Source organism: Lytechinus variegatus, chromosome 2, assembly GCF_018143015.1.
Source record: "Lytechinus variegatus isolate NC3 chromosome 2, Lvar_3.0, whole genome shotgun sequence".
Lineage (NCBI taxonomy): Eukaryota > Metazoa > Echinodermata > Echinoidea > Temnopleuroida > Toxopneustidae > Lytechinus > Lytechinus variegatus.
Genome location: NC_054741.1, coordinates 51,648,627 through 51,670,632, shown reverse-complemented (window position 1 = coordinate 51,670,632; position 22,006 = coordinate 51,648,627). Strand labels below are relative to the sequence as shown.

At 38.1% G+C, this 22,006-nt stretch overlaps 2 protein-coding genes across 3 annotated transcripts; both read left to right on the top strand.

The window, feature by feature from the left end:
* On the top strand, positions 1 to 6,836 carry LOC121409508 (scavenger receptor cysteine-rich type 1 protein M130-like). The gene is made up of 5 exons (XM_041601426.1): positions 1 to 216; positions 1,961 to 2,132; positions 3,247 to 3,570; positions 4,292 to 4,639; positions 5,276 to 6,836. The coding sequence occupies exons 2-5, from the start codon at positions 1,973 to 1,975 to the stop codon at positions 5,935 to 5,937; spliced, it is 1,494 nt and encodes a 497-aa protein (XP_041457360.1). The 5' UTR covers positions 1 to 216; positions 1,961 to 1,972; the 3' UTR covers positions 5,938 to 6,836.
* A 3,149-nt stretch (positions 6,837 to 9,985) lies between these two features.
* LOC121408323 (soluble scavenger receptor cysteine-rich domain-containing protein SSC5D-like) lies at positions 9,986 to 19,165 on the top strand. Of its 2 annotated transcripts, none has more exons than XM_041599747.1 (5): positions 9,986 to 10,320; positions 12,779 to 12,897; positions 15,977 to 16,303; positions 16,842 to 17,189; positions 17,599 to 19,165. In XM_041599747.1, the coding sequence occupies exons 2-5, from the start codon at positions 12,825 to 12,827 to the stop codon at positions 18,162 to 18,164; spliced, it is 1,314 nt and encodes a 437-aa protein (XP_041455681.1). In that variant the 5' UTR covers positions 9,986 to 10,320; positions 12,779 to 12,824; the 3' UTR covers positions 18,165 to 19,165. The 2 variants fall into 2 exon arrangements, with proteins under 2 accessions (XP_041455681.1, XP_041455682.1); XM_041599748.1 differs by having other exon boundaries at positions 12,735 to 12,897.
* The last annotated feature ends 2,841 nt before the right edge of the window (positions 19,166 to 22,006 follow it).

Genomic DNA, 22,006 nt, shown 5'->3' with positions numbered 1-22,006 from the left:
TATGATTCATTCGTTCTGCCTGTATGCGGCCTTCGTGGGAACCCATTGCGTATATAGTTGAGCAGCAGATATGCGATCACGGTGTGTGATGATGATGTTATACCTATATGCTTATATGTATATACCTATATATATGTATACATGTAGAGTTCTAAGGATTGGTGGCGTTTTTAGTGCTTGCAAGTCAATAGCGGTCACGGGTTCTGATTCTAGCAGGTAAGATATCTCATAATTGATCTTATATTTCAGTATAACATAGACACAATAGATTATGCATGTATATCTGGATATAAATGTACAGAATACGACTTTCCCGGGTGGACATACTTATAACATATGCAGATATGTATAGTATAAATCAACTTTAATCTGGCAGCACTACTCTAGCTATATAATGACAGCTGGTTTTAATTTTTACCGGAATTACCATGCTAACGTTGACATGCAGCAGACGTTATGGAGGCAGACAATTTTAAGGTAAAGAAGGGAGAAAATTAGAGATGCGGAGATCCAGGAATAGGGATACAAAGATATATAGAGAGGGGATATGTCCAAACAGTTGGACTGGAAAATTATTATATTCACCATAACTCTCAAGACATGACATGCATGAATTCAATGTCTGTATATATAGGCTTGCCATATTGTGTTGGAACCGTATAACTGGAGAGTTCGTGCCATTCAGACTACAAGTTTATGAAATTACTATAGCCTACTGAGCAAATCGGTGTAGGCCCACAATATATTCATACGACACGATATCACATGCAGTAGCATATTTGGTCATATAAGTCAAATTATGGCAGTTTAATTTGGTGACCAAAATTGATATGACTGATATAGTTAGGTCATGTAATTTAATAGACCCTATTTACTTCGAATTTCGTACGGGATACGGTATGTATTTTTTAATCTCTAAAATGATATTACAAAATTGGTACATTATTATGTCAGACTGGTGTCCAGCAAGTCACAAACACTAGTATGTGAGGCCAACATAGCATTAGTAAAAATGAAAGAACACTCTGATCAGGGGCCCGTTGCACAAAGAGTTGCAATCAATCGCAACTCTAAAAAATCATGCACAACTTGATTTTCAACCAATCAACAGGGCGCATTTTGGAGTTGCGATTGATTTTTTGACTTGCGTTTAAACGCAACTCTTTGCGCAACGGACCCCAGATATTATTGCAACTAACGTTGATAAGCATTATATAAGTGAATTTCTAAAGAGTGATATCTTGCATTCAATCTATCAATATTAACAATTAGTGTTAATACAAAGCATTATAGATATGCTGCTCTTATTGAAAATAAACCTCAATGTTGTCTACAACGGGCATAGGCACAATACTATGAACATATTGTAAATTGATAAACTCAGTACCAACCGAGCAGAAAGGTAGTTTGTAATTTTCAAAATCTATAGCAAATAAGTTAGATTTTTATGTCAATCATTGTAACTGGGAAATCTACTTAAAATGTTTTGGACAGACCTAAAGATATAAAGGGTGAGTTTGTGGTACTGCATTAAAATCTACAAATAGAATTCTTAATCATATAAGATTTATGAAGACAGACGTGAAGTAAAGAAGATAAAAGAGACTTGAAATTGAGAAAGAAATTCTAATTCACTGTTCATGCTCAACAATCGTATCAGTAAACACTATGATAAAAATGGAAACAAATATCTGAGGCTCTCGGATTAGACAAGATGCATAAGGGGAATCATATTTTGATTGTTATTACTGAATTTAGAAATAAACTCATCTAACCCTCTAATGCTGCCTCGATCTAGTTATTGGATGAAAGTTCGATTATCTGGCCGGATTGTATGTATTGATTGAAGCTTTAAACATTCTCCTTTTAGCTATTCATACAATTATAAGCAGACAAGTAAGACTATTTGAATTTAGGTTGTCGTGGTGCAATTGAACTGTTTTATTTTTTACACTTACAGTCAACATGGTCAATGCTTGATTTGTCACAGCAAGAGCTGATTAACCCCTTTAATATTGATGAAGTCATCACTCTCAAGTCGACTGATCGAAGGTTGAAAATGGAATCTACGCATTATTTCCATCTTTTTATCGTCTGTCTCGCTGTATTCATTGAAAGAATTTTGGCTCAAGGTAAGCTTTGTGTGATCATATTAAATGGAGATTTCTGAAACACAACGCAAGGCTACAAGGTCGAAAGGTTTCAAAGAAATTCAGATTTGAGCGCCATTAATCAGACTAGACCTTAATTGCATGCTCGGGTGGATCTTCATCCTCTTTATCTTCTGTCGGTTTTTTTTTCGATCTCCTGGTACTTAAATAGCCAGGGACTATTTTAAAATAACTTCTAACAACTACCTCAATTTCCCATTTAGCATGTGTAGATTTAAATCTCATTTCAATTCAGGTCAATGTTATTTTGCAAATCATGCTAAGTATTCAATTAGAATTAAAAATGAGTAAAGCAGTAATATGGGTCTATGCTATTGTCAGGAAATTCAGCAGAAAGACAAACGAAGCTTATATAAAAAGCCACCCCAATCTTAAGATTTCTTTGTTGAAGTATTTGAGCTCAAATCGTAGACTTAAATTTGAATCCAAATTTTGGGCTTGTAACATATGCTATCTTTAAGCATCTATTTTTAATCTCTAGAGTTGTGAATAATCACCCATCCGGGGGGGCAGTCAAATTTATGCAAAATACCCCCCTAAAGAGTTTTCGCGGGCTTTATTTACACATTTTGGCCCCTAAACAAGTTGTCGCCAGAATATGACCCCGGTGAAAAAACTTTGGGGGAAAATACATACCCTAAATACTTTTCACCCCGCGATTGACCACTGACCAGCTGAGTCTTTCAAAACCACTTTTTTTTAAATCGGTGGGGGTTTTTTTAAGCCTTAACGAGTGCACGCGCGGCCCGCGTCCAAAACTGAATAAAAACCCCATTTAACAATGTTTAAAAGCGTTTTTTCCGGTCACACATGTGTACGGCAATATATTTGACTCCCCCCCCCTCGGGCACCCATCAGCATTAGCGTGAGTCTTACATATTCTTTTTTTTATGTTTTTATCAGTACCATTAAACGAAAAGTCAATATTAAACCGAATTCAATATTGTGAATTCTGAATTAATGGATTGAATAAATGAATGCATAATTTATTCTGCCACTTATCCATTCATTTCTGGTATATTTGCAAAAAATTCATTAATTCCTAATTAATTTGATATCAAATATATATTTGCAGGTGAAGGGGATTTGCGGCTAGTTAACGGTACATATTCCGGACGTCTAGAGATCTACTACAACTCAACATGGATGACAATATCGAATAAAACATTGAGAGGGTTTTCTTCTCGAGTGGCATGTCGACAGCTCGGTCTACCCTTCACGGAGGCAGACTTTGTACGAGATAAAAGAAACCTCACACCATCTGACTCGGAGAAGGTTCTGGTGACGTGGATGGTCTGTCAAGGAGACGAAGACAGACTTACTGAATGCGATAGGTTCGGCTGGAACCCTGTTCCGTTTCACACACACGATGAAGACCTGGCCATCCTTTGCAAAGGAGGTTGGGCTAATTTCCTTACACTTCTTCCGCTGATATATCTTTCTAATGTTCCTCTTATTTTGATGTATTTATTGACATATTTTAGTGCATAATGATGCCGTGATCTAGAGGATGGGCTGTCAACTTTATGCACACTGCATCATGATATTTTCAATTTTCCTTCAGCTAAAATCTGGTAGAGGAACAAAAAGATGTTGCTCGATCGGGGTCCGTTGATAGTATTATAGTAACTTTGCCATTCAATGATAACTTCCCTGTAATCCTTGATTATGATTGACTGTTAACCTCTGTTGCCATGTTAGTTACAATCAGATGGCAAAGTTACCATAATACTATTTTGGGCACCATGCCTTGTGATAATTTGATCAATGTACATGGCACAGGGTCATGATAAATACATGTATGTATTAAGGATGAAGTTCTATATTCTAATCATTATAATGAGTATCCTATTATAAAACATTATAATACATCTTTCTTTTTCAGTTTGAGAAATTTGATCAATGTATTTTTTAGGCCTTTTCGACCCGGGCTATTCGATTTGGTAACTGGATCGACTTTTTGCATTTAAAGGTGCGTTTGATATCAACTCGATTCTTTAGATTTTACGCGCGTAGAAAATCAATTTGCTGATCATCAACTCCCCCCTCTCTCTCTCTCTCTCTTCCTCCTCTGTATTTCCCTCCATCTCCTTTCACAACTTGATTGTTCTCTTCGATAGAGTTCATCCCAACTGGTGTGCTCAGATTAGCCGATGGTTCGGATCACCGTAGAGGGCGCCTTGAACTGTATTCTGGGCTTCGTTGGACACCACTCTGCCGTGCTGGATTCCAGGGACCAGAAGCGGTGGTGGCATGTCGTCAACTAGGATTCAATACATCCCAACCTTACATCTATAACGATGACTACTTTGGCCCACCGTCTGGTCCCTACAGTAGCAGTCTTTACATTGCCCAGTGCACTGGGGATGAGGAGGATATTCCTTCCTGCGATGAGTTGTACATTGCATATCCAGAAGAATGTAGCGTGACAGAAGGCTCTGTCAGCATCTGCTGCTCCCAGGAACCAGGTAATTAACGTGAACGTTGTTATAGGAAATAAGGAATGATATCAAAGCCTATTTTAGGTTTTGGTATACCCCTCCCCCCTTCCGATGGATTTAGCTATGCAATTCATCTACATAATATGAATATACGCCCTATAAAAGAGTTGCGATGTCAAGGATTATGAAATGCCTTTTAATGGGTACATTTTCCATTTACACAGAAATTTATTTTGATCGTGTGCGGTGCAAAATAGAAATATTTGAATATTCTTAAATACACACATACACTCACTCTCGCGTACTTTTATTGCATGGAATAAGTTAAAAATGTAAGCATATTGAATTCACTTAATTTACCCGTCTTCTAAAATGTGCAATGATTGTAAAAAGGTAAATATAGAGAAAAAATGGTCCCATATAAATTATGGTTGGTCAAATTGAACTAACGACCTCAACAGTTTATCATATTTCATTTTATTTTCGATTGAATACATGTTAATGCATATATACCTAACATAAGTGCATATGATCGTTTATCATTTATAGATGTAATATAAGGCTTCTGCTTATTCATTTTTTTTTTTATGTTTGGTGTGATGTTTTGTAATGATAATCAAAATAATTATGCATTTGTGTTTTACTTATTCACTTTTTGCCCAGATTCGTGCAACCCCGATCCAGTAGAGGTGGGTGATGGCGAGACCCCGGGCGAGATAGCAGGCAGTCTTATAGCACTTGTACTATTTTCAATGGCGTTATGCGCTGGTTTTTGCATCACGTGCAAGAAACCATGCTGTAGATGTAAGAAGAAGCCCAAACCTCATCAGCATTACAATGCAGTGTCCCTCACGGTTGCGAGTGGAGGTCAAAATCAATACCCAGAAGTGGCATCATCCACAGATCAGAAACTACCTGTATACATTCATACCAAAGCTGATGGGACACCTGCTACAAGTGGTGACCCACCTGCGTCGTCTCCCCCTGCACCTGTTGCCGGTAATACCCCATACCCTCTGCAGACCAATCCGTATCCCTCTGGACAGGATCCTCCAACAGCAGGTGCATATCCTGCACCACCTCCTCTACAACCAGGTTACAATCCCACCGCTGCCACCGATACGTATCCACCTCCACCTTATTCTGCCCCGGCTGCACCCACAGGGCCAGCTAATGGTTCTTCATCTGCAGAACAGCCGTATCCGACCAAAGGAGGTGTAAATCATTCTTTACCCTCTCATACAGCCAGTGGAACACTGTGCACACCTCCAATGGATTTGAACAGTGGGCAAGGGGAAATTCCGAGTGCGCCTCCACCTTATTAAATGATGGTGATGACCATACTGAGATCTATTTTAGCATCGGTGTAAATAATTTTTAACACTAAAGAAACAAAATATGTATCTGGACATGTTATTATCACAACGTTGTATCAGTAACAATAGGCGAACACAACTTTCATATTTTTGTTTGAAAGTTTCGATGAGTTTCGTTTGAAATTAGGCATATCATCAATGTTTTAAGTAATCCTGGATTGGATTTCCAAGACCATGCATCACTGAACATCATTGTTTTGATGTAAGGTGCAAATCGGCAGGTTGTACACTTTTACTGCACATAGAATGGGCAAATGTTCATGACAATGATGTTTACAGATTTATTCTCTTCAAACCTCCCGAAGCTGTTATTCAAAAGCTAATGGGATTTCGATCAAGAGAGATGAATTTATTTTTACTGCTAACTCAGGGAAATGAAATTGTGAGTATACCTTATCCGAGGCACCCACTGTTTGTTATGGCGAGACCCGTCAGATATTTGAGTGTGAGAACTGTGTCTATTGATGTGCAATTTGTAAGTTTTATTACTTTGTCTTGATAAACATCATATCAGGGAGTTTTCGCAACACTACACAGACGCTTTCTGGAACGTATAGAAACTGATGTCAAAAAGCCTTTATCACAAAGCAGTCTTTGTCGAAAATCGGTGAATCAAAACAGCAGTTTCGTCCGTGAGTCTGTGTAAACGACATATTTCCAATTCTTCGTCAGCTCTGAATCTTGGGATCTGGTGGGTGTTTCATAAAGCTGTTCGTAAGTTAAGAGCGACTTTAAGAACGACTGCTGATCCTTTCTATAGTGGCAAATAGTATATTATTGGTGATGGTTTAGCGCGTATGAAAGGTTCACCAGTCGTTCTTAAAGTCGCTCTTAACTTACGGACAGCTTTATGAAACGGCCCCCAGGGCTCCGTAACACAAAGATTAGCGATCAATCGCTAAATGAACTCACCAATCAATATCAATGTTACACGCGCATTTGGTTTAAAATACTGACCAGGGACCAATCAGTGCGGTTCTTTCATGTTTGCAATCCATCACAAACCTTTTGTGTTACGGAACCCTGCTGTCCCGGTTCACCAATTTTCGACAAAGACCTCTCAGTTCTTCATTGTATTTGACGGACATTTTTCAATGCATATACTATGGTCTAGAGTCTATCCCCGTTGCGATTGCAAAAAGAAAAAAGAGCTGTCATTAACCACGACACGTACAGACGACGGCACAAAATTCACGCTGAGAAGCTCATGCCCACAGGTGATCTGTTTTTAAAAAAAAGTCAGTCTCGGGTCAGTCTGGGGCCCGTAACACAAAGCTTAGCAATGATCGTAGAACATTTTTCTACGATTGAATCCATTTACTACAATGTACATCTGACCCTGATATTGGATAACAAATTAAAGAGAATGCCATCATACTGCAATAAATTCTAATGACGATTTTAGCTATATCAATGCATATTATGACATAATTACAATGGTTACAAATATTTGTTTTTTTAATAAATTCTGAGGCTCTTTTCTCTCTGTTCAATTTGAACTTTACTTACCATGCTTATACATAATCACTAGTCTTCACAGTTGATGCAGGTGCTCTGTTATAGAGTATCACTGTCGATGAATGTATATATATTTTTTTCAATTTTATGTATTATTGAATGAAAATAATCATGACTTGTATATAAAAATTGAAAAATTCGAAAATGAAAAATTGAAAAATTCGAAAATGAAAAATTGGACACAATCAGCTGGAAAAATATGAAAAAAACTGAATATAATGATTGAAATTGAATACTGATTTTAAAAGTCACATGCAATTAATTCATTGAATTTCAGTATAATGTGATTGTTACTATATCAATATAATTAATGAGAAATAAAAACGGGTAGAGATTGTTTCTTAAATGTACCAATGGCTAAAAACAGCAGCTGTAGAATGATAACAGTGCGCCTTGATAAGGCAACTATATGAAATATATATGAACTTGTATTATTATCATTATTATTCTATACTGAATTGTCGATATCATAACACTGAAATGAAATATTACTCAGTCTTCTCTTTCATTATTTTTTTCATTGAAATTAAAAAATCAATTCTGGCATTTGTGTAATAATGATTTTTCTATCACGCCTTCGTTAAAAAAAAGAAAACGTAACTCGCCAGCCCCCTTTTTTAAAACTATTTTATATATTATTTAGGGGAGCGTATCATAAATGATATTTTTTTCTGCTATTTTACCACTGAAAATCCCCATGGGCATTCGTTTTGATTGAAGCAAATACTTTGAGAAATAATTTGATTAGAAAAAAGCAATACTTAATTGAATTTACTAAAAGAGTGTGCGAGCTTTTGAAATATATAGAAATAGGAGGAGAGACTTGGAGGGATCGAAAGTGGGGGAAGGAAAAAATCCTAGTTAGTTTTAACAATGAACTATAACGTTCTTTATATCCAGGAGGTAGCCTACCTAGCACCTATATCCTACAGTACGCCGTATATAGTTACAAGAAGTTGTGAGCAGCAGCATTTTCACTTCCATTCGGAATCTTAGTAAAGTTTCGGTCCCACTGCACTCAAGGATGCAAAGAGGATGTAAAACAGAAAAAAAAATCTTGCCATCCGTTTTAAAACGCTATGCATCCGTTGTGTACTCTTCGCGTACGTGTTTCATCACGCTCTATGTCCATCGAGCATCCGCCGCGAACAATGAAATCACAGTGGACGGCGCGCCTTCCACCGCCTTCCACTGTGATTTCATTGTTCGCCCATTTTGTCCATTGTCTGGAGCGACCCAAAGATTCTGCTTGTCCGCTGTATCCGTTATGAATACGTTTTGTGTCCGCTAGTGGGACCAGGCCGTGAGAACAAATGAACTTTCCGCCGTGTACGATGTAACTCCGCAGCATATCACGAGCAAGAAAAAGTTCCGTGTCTGTTATCACCCGTTACACGTCTGCTGTATTCTCTAGGCATCCTGGCTGGACGTCCTCGCAACTCACATCCACTGCAGCTGAACAGAGGAAAGAGGGAGGAAAGATAAAATACATGGAACGTAGATACCGTTAGTAGCAAAATAGAAAGGATGTAATCGTATATCTCGTAAATGAAGTATTCAAAACCATCGGTAACCCATAGAGATACATCTCTATGTGGTAACGTAACCTCTCCGGAGCTGTCATCCACTTCTATCCGTTTTTATCCGCTAGTTTTCCGATGAACATCCGTTTAACATCCGCGCTACTTACCCACGGGCCACGTCGTTATTTTCCGTTATGTTTCCGCAAATTTTCGCTATTTTTTTCCTTTTCTGAAGCGGATGAAAACGGATGGAGCCACCTGCAAAATTTTGCTAGTTCGCTGTATTATGAAAACGTTTGGTATCCGCCGGCCATTAGGACCAGGCCTTATGAGCAGGCGATAAAATAGTTTTCGAATGCGATGCATCCCCTCACCAGACCATTGCTTGTGTTCTTAGTCTTGACGCACGCGTAAAAGATTGCCAACTAGCTAGCCACCAACCTAAATACCAAAATATCCACAATCAGGTATGGCACGTGGTTCTCCTGATGTAGTCCTTACCGAGTATGATCCTTGATAATAGCTTACTAACTATTGAATGATATAAACAAATGTCAAAAATATCTCAAGTCCCCATGGCAGAAGCCCTAGTCTAGAACCGCGCCTGCTCCTTTTTCCGGGCCTTATCCCCTCTTCATCCCCCATCCTCTCCCTCTTCTTCTGCTCCTCCTTCTCACAATGGAGTAGCTCAATGTTCTCACCCCAGGTTCTCACCATATCCTCCTACATCATGTTAATCACCTTTATACCTATAAGTGCAAATCATTGCCCTGAAGAAAAACGAAATCGTGTCTGTACCAACGAAGCGCAACGAAGAGACAGGAACACATGAATATTTCATCAGATTTACGGTAATTCCCTAGGAGAAATCATTCGCTGTATATAGGCAGAAGATAGAGACTGATGGGTAGAAGATGAACAAAAAAAGGAGATAATGGATCCACAGGAGAAGAGACTGGAAACAGACAATTATTATAATGAACTGAACGGCGCCAGGGCTGCTTGTGATAAATTATGTCAAGGCATCGCTCGTTCATCTATGATCGGATCAGTAGCTCCATGATTCATTAGTTCTGCTTGTATATATGCAGCCTTCATCATGTTCATGGGAACCCATCGCGCATAAAGTTGAGATGGGCATATCATGATGTTTGATCACGGTGTGTAATGATGATGATCATGTACCTATGTATCAATGGATATCTGGAAATATGTATACATGTATAATAGGATAGTGATAGCGTTTATAGGGCTTGCAATAGCGGACATGGGTTGACTCTCCGCTTAGCAGGTAAGTTACCTATTCATCTTGTATTTCAGTATATGACGTAAATAGATTTTCATGTACAGAATAATTTTCCCGTGTGGATATATATATATGCAGATATGTATTTAGTGTAAATTAGAACAATGTCTGTCACACAGTGCGCTCATATGGTGGGTTATGCGAAAATATCATTCCCACTGTTAATATATGCCTAGCTACCGACCTGTTCCCACACCTGCCATATCATGCTCCTCTTTGCACCTCCAATTGTACCTGCACCCTCCTCTCTTCCTTCATTTTCCTCTCTGTTTCTCACTCATTATCACAGTTATTGTAACCATATTATCTTTTTAATTTTTGTATTATTACTACTACCCTTTATTCTAATTTGTGTCACTATTTCGTTGTCACCTTCGATATTTTGTATAACTGTCTTCCATCACTCTTTTATACTACGGTGCGTATCAAAAAAAAGTTTACACTTTGAAAAAGCCCTGGGAATTAAAATATATGCAACATGTGGGTAATTTTTTCACATATAATCTTGGATTTGGGTCTCATCTATCCAATGAAAATAAAAGTTTTGACAGAATGTTACACTTGAGTACACTTGAGTGAGCGCTGTCCATTTTTGTAAAGCTCGCAGAAATCTGTTTGCGCAGAAATGTTTGTTTGCACGCTGTGTCAAGGGGAAATGGCGAAATCAAACTTACTCTGCGAAACATTTCTCATACATTTCCCTTCCACTTTTAGTCAATTGAAATAAAACGGATACATTCAAGCAATTTGTAACAATTTTGCCATCCAAATTGAAATTTCAACACTCAGTAAGCACAACCTTTTACCCTTTTTGTGTCAGCTGGATCTGAGGACATAACTGAATCTGAACAAAAGTTTATATCAGACATCCAGCATTTTTCCCACTAAGTTTTTATCATTGAAAGTGGGTTTACATTTCATTTCATACTTGTTTCTCTACACTTTTCCCAAGCTTGAGAATGATTAACAAAACGAAAATCAAGCCCAAGCCATTTCATGTAAATCACAGCTCAGTGTAAAGCAATATCGTCACGATGGCCTCGGTGTGTGAGAGAGTGGGGTGGGGCGCAATGCACTCTTCGAAGTGTTTTGGGCAAGGAAACAAATTTAAAAAGGTAAAACATATCTTCAAATCAATTTACTAGCAGAATTATACGTGTTCTTCATGATTAAGGTCTACTTTTATTCACATAACTATTTCAAAGTTCTGCGCAAATCATTTTTCACTAACTTTTCAAAAGTAAGTGGTGCTCACTCAAGCGGAAATATTTTTTGGAAGTTACATCATCATTTGCTTAAATGGATCTGTACCAATGTTAAAATGTGGAAAAATTATCAGGATTTTACAAATATATAATTTTACAGGATTTTTTCTAAGTGTAAACTTTTTTTTGATACGCACTGTATAGCTTTGTAATGTTGCCTCTATACGTATTGAAACTGAGTTACAGGGGCTTGCATCCCATACAAGTGATTCACAATAAGGTTCGATCAAATTTAACAGTGTGTACACACCGTGGGATTCTGATCTTTTCCGATTTCAGTAAGGATATTACAGCTGATTTTGATCTTTCACCGGATTTGGGGCATCCTTACGATGATGGCAGACGTTTGAAGGACAAGTCCACCCCAACAAATAGAAAGAGAAAAATCAAACAAGCATAACACTGAAAAAATTCATCAAAATCGGATGTAAAATAAGAAAGTAATAACATTTTAAAGTTTCGATTAATTTTTCAAAACAATTATTTAATGCACATCCTGTTCGATATGGAAATGAAGGGACCGATGACATCATCCACTCACTATTTCTTTTGTATTTTATCATATGACAAAAAAATATTTTGATTTTCTCGTCATTGTCATGTGAAACAAAGTTTCATTCCTCCCTACACACACGTAATTTTATTACTTTAACATTTTAAGGTTCAAGCAAGGGGGTCCTAATTGTCAAATTCGTAAATACTGAAATATTGTATTATCCAAAATTCCGAACAATAATATAAAATGTGTGTGTGTGTGTGTGTGTAGTGTGTGTATAGCTAGGCTTTGCCGCCACTGTATTGAAACCATACATTTACTGGAGAGTTTGTGTCATCCAGACTACATTTTTATGTCTTGGGTTAGACAAAATATATAAAGAGAATCATATTTTGCTATTACTAAATTGATAAATACACTCCTCTAAGCCTCTCCGATGCTGCCTCTTTTTAGTTCTTGAAGAATATTCGATTGTTTGACTGCGTTGTATCTTTTTGCGTTGTTTAAAAAAATTAAAAACTTAAACAGCGCAGTCGTCCTCATTCATTTTTCTTTTACTTCATTCATATAGGCTTATTATAGACAGATAAGTAAGAATACCTGTGATTATACATTTACAATTTTTTTATTTTTTACAGTCAACGGTTGATCTATAACGGCAAAAATTTATCAATTCCTACAGCATTCATGAAGTCATCTATCTCAAGCCGACTGATTGAAGGTTGAAAATGGAATCTTCGCCTCGTTTCCATCTATTAATCGTCTGCCTCGCTGCATTTCTTGGAAGAAGTTTAGCTGATAGTAAGTGCGATCATATAAATTGGAGATTAAAAACACACAAGGCAAGGCTATGAGGACGAAAGTTTTGAACAAAATTCTAATATGCGCATGATCAAACTGTACCGGGCATTTGCAGATGGTTCTACATCCTCTTGGCCTTCCATCGGGGTTTTCATCCCCTAGTATGAGGATCACCAGAGGCTATTACAGAAGTTTAGAATAACTTCTAACAGCTAGCTCACATTATCATTTAGCATGTTCAGATTTAAATCTATGAAATTCAGCTCAATTTTAATTATCCAGTAAAATGAGCAAATCACGAAATTATATCTGGAGAGGTGATATTTTTTGGGCCCCATATCATAGATATAACTCTGGTATCAGGGATCCATTGGGATAATACAATCACAATTTGTGCAGAGAAATGTCCTCCAGAATAGCTGGATCCTCAGTCGAGGTCCTCCTGCCTGCCATTTCGGCCCATTATCCTCGATATGGCTATGTGGCAGGAGGCGGGCCAGCAGCATCAGGACGAGATGCCACCTCCAGTTGCTCGTTTGCTAAGTTGGCTTTATATCTGTTCCAAATCCAGGCAGAGGACCTTGTAGCAATTTCCACCAAGTCCAAAACCAACTTCCTTCTGTTGGTTATTCCCGCCCTTGAGAGGAAGAAATGGATTCATACACATTCCTGCTCTATTGGTTTGCACAAGCCCAACCATATCCTTGTGCCTCAGCCGAGACTCTATTTCCTAATTTTCTTGCTGGACATTCCATTTGCGTCCTATGCAAATGTCTGGCACAGTCCCCTTAATAAGCTGGTTGCAGGAGTCCCTTAGGGTTGAGTACACATGTGAACCCTTTTAACCTTAAATTCCTCTGTAAGTGCACTCAGGGGTAGATGCCGTAAAAGCTTATGTTCGTTGAGCAAAGAGGGATGCCAAACCCTTTCCAGACGTGCACTGAGATTCTTTGCTCCATCCTCTCAACATGCGTCATTGTAATCTCATACATCATCAATGGCCACATGATTCTTAGGAAGAGACTGACCTTTAGGCGCCACAGCTGAGTTTATTTGGAAGGGTTAGGGTTAGGGTTAGTCCATCCTCTGCCATCGTTCGGACCAAGTTTAACTATTTCTTGTCAAATAGCTCCTTCGTGAACCAGCGACCTAAGCTCTTAAAAGAGTCATCCGATATCGATGGAATGGCCTCACCACCAACATTAAAATGGTCCTGTTATCAACCTTTCCTTTCCTTCTTAGGTTTGAACTTTATCCTGCACCAGCTTTTCGAATTAATCTAGACGCTCCAGAGCATTCTGTGTATTGGCTGTGCATGGATTGAGTATTACCCATGAAAGCTCGTATTGGTGGCAGCTCGAGTCCAGGTTCGATCTCAACACCTCTAAAACAGGAACATGCAGCTCTAGTTATGACTTCCATTGCCATTACTAATAAAATCGGTTAAATAACACACCCCATCGGGATGCCTACCTCAAGTCGCTGGGAGGCTGTTGTATGTTCCTTGGTGGAAAATCTCATCTTAAAATCCTGAAAGTAACACTTTAGTAAATCACCAAGTTTCTGAGGAATGTAGAAAAGAAGTCCAAGGTAAACCATATCATTGAGTGTGGCAATAAACAGTGTGCATTGGCCGAGTCCAGCCATAGACCTGATATATCCATCCTCTTCCTCTTTGCCTCTTGGATCGTGTGCCATATCATTGCAGAGTGTTCATCGCAGCCCAAAAACCCCTGAAAATCCTGCCTTCTGAACAGCTGTGTCAAAAAATCCATTCACAAGAAGGAACTTGGAAAGACACTCAGCAAGGATTCCCATCATGATCATCCCGTTAATATTAAGGAAAGATATTGGACAGAATGATTCAATCGTCTCAGCATCATTTCTTTCGGTATATATACACTCCTTCAGCTTTGTTCCACTCCTTTTGTACCACGTTATTTATCCACAGTACCCTCAAGATCGAGTCCCACAATAGCCTCCTGATGCTGGTACAGTATTTAAATACTTTATATAACACACCGTTAGGACCTGGGGATGAGCCAGACCTTGCCTTCTTGAAAATTCTACCTCAGATAGGCGTGGAGGGTCAATGTCAAAGTTTTCGCCTGGAAAAGTTCGACGTACCAAGTTTTCCATAGGAGGCAGGGGTTCCTCGTACTGTCATAGTAGGTGATTCTCAGATGGTCTTGAAACTCCTCTATTACTAGTGGCCGTCAGTTCACCAGATTTCACAGAGATGAAAAGAGCTTTATTGAAGGCAAAAGGGTCTTCGTAGAATTTCTGTAGTTGCTTAGCCCGTCCTTTCCCTTTTCCTCCCAAGCCTCTATTCCTTAGACAGGGCTTTAAACCTCCTCTGCTCACTTCTGATGTCATCTAGAGCTTCCATTTCAATTGCATTGTTTTTTTCTTCCTTGCCTCCTTCCAACGCCACTGCAGGGCTCGTATACTGAATCATATGTCATGGATTTTTTGCTGCGTTCTAGTCAGCCTCAATGTAACCGCCTGTGGCTTCATACTGGAACAACCATAGTTGTGGACCCCATACTCGTATATTACCTCCATCATAGAAGATAGTACTTATTGACAGTTCCTGTTCGATTGATCAAAACTCTATTGATTTAGGAATTCCTGATGATAAATATATACCATGATAAATATTTGTCCACGTCATGATGGTATAACTAGCATCTTCTTTTTTCACATGATGCTAAATCATTGTCGATCAGTTGCAGATCCAAGATTTATCGAAAAGGGCAGAAAGTTCTTTTTTCCTTACAATGAAAAGGATTTTTCTTTGGCAACAGATGATGTAATTGTCACCGAAATTAAGACAACAATATAAATTTTAGCAATTAGTGTTTTTTTTTCTTCTCCAAGAACATTGACTAGTGAAAAGAGGAAGTTTTCACGAATGCAAGGAACAGTTTCTAATCTTCTATAGTCATTACATTGGCGGGTTATCCAGAGGTACCTTTCTTTTGGATTTCTCATTGGTGCCCTTAGGCCTACACAATGTAGAATGATTTTCATGCCACAACATTCCCTCTGATATTTTCATTTTATTATTTTTTTACAGGTGAAGGCGACTTGCGCCTAGTTAACGGTACGGCATTATACGGACGTCTAGAGATCTACTATAACTCAACATGGATGACAATATCGAATAAAAACTTACGAGGATCTCCTTCTCGAGTGGCATGTCGACAGCTTGGTCTACCTTTCACAGAGGCCGAATTTGTACGGGATAAAAGAATCCTCACACCATCTGACTCGGAGAAGGTTCTGGTGACATGGATGATCTGTCGTGGAGGCGAAGACAGACTTACTGAATGCAATAGTTTCGACTGGAACCCTGTGCCGTTTTACACACATGATGAAGACTTTGCCATCTTTTGCAAAGGAGGTTGGGACTAATCTAAATTCTTCCGCCGATATCTTTCCTAATTTTTTCCCCTTGTTTTGAAAATATATGTATTAATTAACATGCATACTATGGTAACGTGATCAATAGTATGTTCTATATCATATTACCCATATTACATTGTTCATGTCATGTTGCACATAAGACATTCTCGATTTTCCTTAAGCTAAGTTATTGCTCGATCAACCTCCTAACGTTGAGATTAATGTACAGGGTCAATAAATATATACATTGGTGATAGTCCTTTGTTCTGGTAAATCTAATGAGTAGGTCCATACTATTTAAAAACCAAATGTGATATATCTTTCTCTTTCACTTTGAGAAATTTGGTAAAAATATCCTAGGCCTTTAGATTTGGAAACTGGACTTTTTTTGCATTGCGTTTGATGTCAATCCGAATCATCAAGTTACGAGTAATACGTACACAAAATAAACCAATATTACTGATTATCGACTTCTCCCCCCCCCCCCCTTGCATTTCCCTCCATCTCATCTATAACTTGATTCTTCTCTTCGATAGAGTTCTTCCCAACTGGTGGACTCAGATTAGCCGATGGCTTGGATCACCGCAGAGGGCGTCTTGAACTGTATTCTGGACTTCGTTGGACACCATTCTGTCTTGTTGGGTTCCAGATAAAAGAAGCGGTGGTAGCATGTCGTCAACTCGGATTCAATACATCCCAACCCTACATCTATAACAGTGATTACTTTGGCCCACCGTCTGGTGCACTCAGTAGACTTTACATTGCCCAGTGCACTGGGGATGAGGAGGATATACCTTCCTGCGATGAGTTGTACACCGCATATTCAAGTGAAGAATGCAGCGTGTCACAAGACTCTCTCAGCATCTGCTGTTCCCGGGATTTAGGTGATTATTAATATGCGTGTACGTTGTTGTAGAAAATAAAGAATGTTATCAAAGCCTCATTTAGGTTTTGGTAAAGCCTCCACAGTGAATGTAGCTATTCCATTTTTTCCCATTTTACATAGAAATTAATTTTGATCGGGTGCCCGATCACATTAGAAATAGTTGGATATTCATAAACACACACTTACACTCACCCTTAAACAATTTTCTTGCATGGAATCAGTTGAAGATGTCAGTATATTGAATTCACTTACCCGTCGCAAAATTGTTTTTTTTTGCGAATATGATATTTCATCATTTGTAGATTTAATATAAGGCTTCTGTTTTTTTGTTTATCTTTGATGTGACGTTTCTGTAATGATAATAAAAATGATTTGTATTTTGTTTTTGGCTTATCCATTTTCTCCAGACTCGTGCAAACCCAAAGTAGAGATGAGTAATGGTGAGTTTGCAGGTAGTCTTCTAGCAGTTATACTACTTCCGATTACACTATGCGCCGGTTGTTACATCGCGTGCAAGAAACCGTGCAGTAGACGATGCAAGAAGAAGCCCAAACCTCCACAGCAATACAATGCAGTGTCTCTTGGGGCTGACGGTGGAGGTCCAAATCAATTTCCGATGGCATCATCTGAAGATCAGAAAGTACCTGTCTACATTCATACCAATGCGGATGGGGCTCCTGTTTCAAGTTGTGACCCATCTGGGTTGTCTCCACCTGCACCTGCTGCTAGTAATACCCCATACCCTCCGCAGAGTAATCCATATTCGGCTGGACAAGTACCACCACCTGCAGCAGCTGGTTGTACCCCGTACCCTTCACAACACCCCTATCCTTACCACTCTGGACAGGCTCCTCCACCAGCAGGTGTATATCCTACTCCTCCTCTACAACCAGGTTACAATCCCACCGCTGCCACTGGTACATACCCAGCTGCACCTTATCCTCCACAGGCTGCATCCACTGGACCAGCTTAAGGTGCTTCATCTCCAGAACAGCTTGTCATATCCGACCAAAGGAGATGTAGATCACACATTAACTTCTCATGCAGCAAGTGGGACACCGAGCGCACATCCGATGGATATGAACGGTGTGCAAAGGGAAATCCCAAGTGCGCTCCCATTTTATTAGATGATGACAATTAATGACCTTAAAGATATCTATTTCAGAATTCAGCGAGCTTCTCAAATAACTCTTGACATTTAATGAACAAAATGAATATCTTCTGGACGTATAATACCGTTTTCAGTTACTCATGACTTTCATTGGTCCGCACCAGGCCTGCACTACAATAGTCCGTACCCCGGGTCCGCATCACAGACATTGAGTAACTATAGCAGAGTCGTGCTACTTTTACGATCACCCATTCAGAGACTCGGGCACACAAGGGATGACTGTCATGGTAACTGAACACGCTATATACAGAGAGAAAGTTACACTGCAGGCCCCTATGCTAATGAGCAAGATTTATTAATACAAATATATCTATTTACGTAATAATAACATGCTAATGAACCAGCTGCAATTGTTCATATTTTCCGAACAATGACGTTCCCTTGTACATTCCTTTCAAACCTTCTGAGTGTGGCCTTCAAGAGCTTATGGGATTTTATTTTAAAAAAGTGATTTCATTTTTTATTGATTTTATTATTTTCTCAGGGAAATGAAAATTTGAGTTTGCTTTCTCCGATCAACTGTTTGTTATGCGTACGAAACATAAGAATAACATGTGTGTGGCTGTAAATGAGTATGCAAAAGTGTGTCCATTAACGTGTGATTTCTTAGTTTTATCATTTAGTCGGGATAAACATTCTTTTTTTTCAACCAAACATTATAAATGTATGATTATTTTTACTTTTGTTGGTTTAGAATTAATTCATTTTATGTTATTTATGATCGCAAAAGGTTCCCCGACAAAGTTAATCGAAAAAAACAAAGGTTTGAAAAAACATAGAAATACACAAGAATTTTTTAAACATGAGATACATACATGTACATGTATAGGAAAAAAATTTTCAGCAATTTTTGTAGATTTTTGTCAGAAATGTAAAAATTCATATGTTCACCAAAAATTAGCATTCTACTTGTTATATAAAGTGAGTTAAAGGCAAAAACATACACACAAAAAACAAGGCGAATTTTATACGCTTATTTGCATAATTAATAAAAAGAATATGAGCTATTAATTGTTCTGAAAATTTTACTATACAGTCTTGTCGTTTACGTCCGGCTAGCTTTATGCGCGTGCAAATTTTTGCGGCGATCGCGTAATCAACGGCCGAGATCTGAGGGGGGGAGGGGTCTAATTGACCCCTTCCCCCAGAATATGTTGGTCTGAAATAGCCCAGTTAAGATAGGGTTACACCATAAATGCATATAATACACTATTGTAAATAATGTGTGTGTCTCCTTATCACTCTCTGGCGGGTCTCTTTATTCAAATTTGTACTTCACTCACCATGCTTATATAATGAATATATTAACCGTATGCATGCACAGCTTTGTCGTAATACAGGTGCTCTGCTATAAAATACCACCATCGACTGAATACATTTATTGAATATTGTATTAAGAATTCAAATGCAACTAGCCGATTATATTATCGTGTGATTGTTACTATATGATCTTCATTTTAAAGAGCTGAGATCCTTAGTATTTCTTGAAGGCATCCAGTGCTGAAAACAACTGTACTGTAAAAAAATTGCATCACACTGAATAAACAAAAATGCCCAAAAGAAATGCCCAGTTATGGTTGGACACATAATTACCCTCATCATGGTGCACTTTTACCCAATTGAGTGTGGAGAATACTAACAGTGCGCCTTTATAGCTAAATAGGAAACTACATGAAATGTTATTATTATCATTGCATTATTATTCTATACTTCGTAATGTTGTGATAATGAAATGTGGATTACACTAAGAAATATTACTTTGTACATTATGATGTAGAATGAAATGTTTTATACTTTTACACTTTTATGTCGTTCTTCTCTGTCATTGAATTTCTTCATTGAAATCAATAAATGAATTCTGGCATGTGTTTTGTGTATGTGTGTTTCATTAAAATAATTTTAGTATTACGCCTTCATTAAAAACAAATAAACTGCGACTCGTCGGTCCCTTTTTGGATGATTTTATATATCCGAACCGATAGGCCTATTAATTTCTGCGATTTTAGTACGCCTTAAAACCCATGAAATTGTTCGTTTTGTTTGCAGCATGTACTACTTTGGAAAATAATTTTGTTGGAAAAATGGGTTTGAAAAGTAATACTTAACTGATTACCGATTAAGTGAGCGAGATTTCGAAATACAGACAGAGAAATAGATGGGGAGACCGCGAGGGAAAGGCGGTAAAAGTATTTTTACTAATTTTTACTAATTAACCATAGCATTCTCTATATCCAGGCCGGATCTACTTCTCTCCAGTATATTGTATATAATTTTGACGTCGCATTTTCACTTTTGACTCTTTGTCAGCAGGCGATAGAAAAGGTTTTCAACGTATCACACCACTGCTGTACCAAAGGCATATCAAGAATATCACTGTAATAATAATATGTCCATTTATATAGCGCAGTTACTACGTGCTTATACTCATCAACTGCGCTTTGATACTTGGTATCATATTATTACCCCGGCTGTAGTGAGCCGCCATATTAATAGGCGCTAAAGCGTTCAAGGAAAAATCCTACCGGGTACCCATTCACCTCACCTGGGTCGAGTGCAGCACAATGTGGATAAATTTCTTGCTGAAGGAAATTACGTCATGGCTGGGATTCGAACCCACGACCCTCTGTTTCAAAGTCCGGAGACTAATCCACTGGGCCACAACGCTCCACGAACTGCATGTGTTTAAGAGAAAATTAGAAAATTTCATATAATAACATACAAAAGAAAAAGTGATTGGATGATGTCACCAGTCTCCTCATGTGCATACCGACCAGGATGTGCATAAAACTGTTTTGTGAAAATAAGCAAAACTTCAAAATTTTCTCACTTTCTGATTTCAAATCCGATTTTTATGAAATTTTCAGTGTTGTGCTTGTTGGTTTTTCTCTGTTTATCAAAATCAACTTTTTGGGGATGGACTTGTCCTTTAACTGTGCTCTTTCCTAATATTTTAATTGTGAAGACAGTTATCTTATTTATCCTTCCCAGATAGTTGAGAATGATTTGAGAGTCAAATGAGCTGATACTGTGAACCTCTACTGTTAGAGATTTATGTCACAATTGGCTATACATTAGGTAAACCACAACTTATGACCATTTGAAATTAAACCCGATTTCAGAATACGGCCAATGATTGCAAGCTACATGACCTAATACGCAAGACTGGTTGCGCTAATGATTTATCTCTATGGAGCTGACTTAGTAGTACATGAACATGTTTCAGTCGTGCGCAAAGTCATGCATAACTTATGAACATCCAAACGTTGTAAAGAAAATAATTGATGATGTAGAAGAGGTTCATCGTGGTGAAGGATTGAGTAGAAGAAATAACCAGTTGTCTCACGGCGTATGAAACGTCGCTTTCCAACTTCGTTTGATACATCGATCGTGAGACAACTGGTTATTTTTCTACTCAATTAGGACTTCAAATAAAAAGACAACCAAAGTGTTTTTCAGGTAAAAATTCATGTTTGACATTATAAATAACATTCAAACGCAGATCCACATGCATGTTTATTTACAACTTTGTAAAACAAATAACTTTAAAACAAATAGCACCGGTAAAACATGTAATATTCCGGGTTTTAGATAAGAGGCATAGCATTTCTTAAAATGGGTTTATAATGTATTTCGATTCAGCTTCT

Bases quoted from the DNA above. Each gene is read 5' to 3' on its own strand.
- LOC121408323 (XM_041599747.1), top strand. From the start codon at position 12,825: ATGGAATCTTCGCCTCGTTTCCATCTATTAATCGTCTGCCTCGCTGCA. The intron at 12,898-15,976 runs GTAAGTGCGATC...ATTTTTTTACAG, and splicing joins TGGAAGAAGTTTAGCTGATA to GTGAAGGCGACTTGCGCCTA. The intron at 17,190-17,598 runs GTGATTATTAAT...CATTTTCTCCAG, and splicing joins CTGCTGTTCCCGGGATTTAG to ACTCGTGCAAACCCAAAGTA.
- LOC121409508 (XM_041601426.1), top strand. From the start codon at position 1,973: ATGCTTGATTTGTCACAGCAAGAGCTGATTAACCCCTTTAATATTGAT. The intron at 3,571-4,291 runs GTTGGGCTAATT...TCTCTTCGATAG, and splicing joins GGCCATCCTTTGCAAAGGAG to AGTTCATCCCAACTGGTGTG. The intron at 4,640-5,275 runs GTAATTAACGTG...CTTTTTGCCCAG, and splicing joins CTGCTGCTCCCAGGAACCAG to ATTCGTGCAACCCCGATCCA.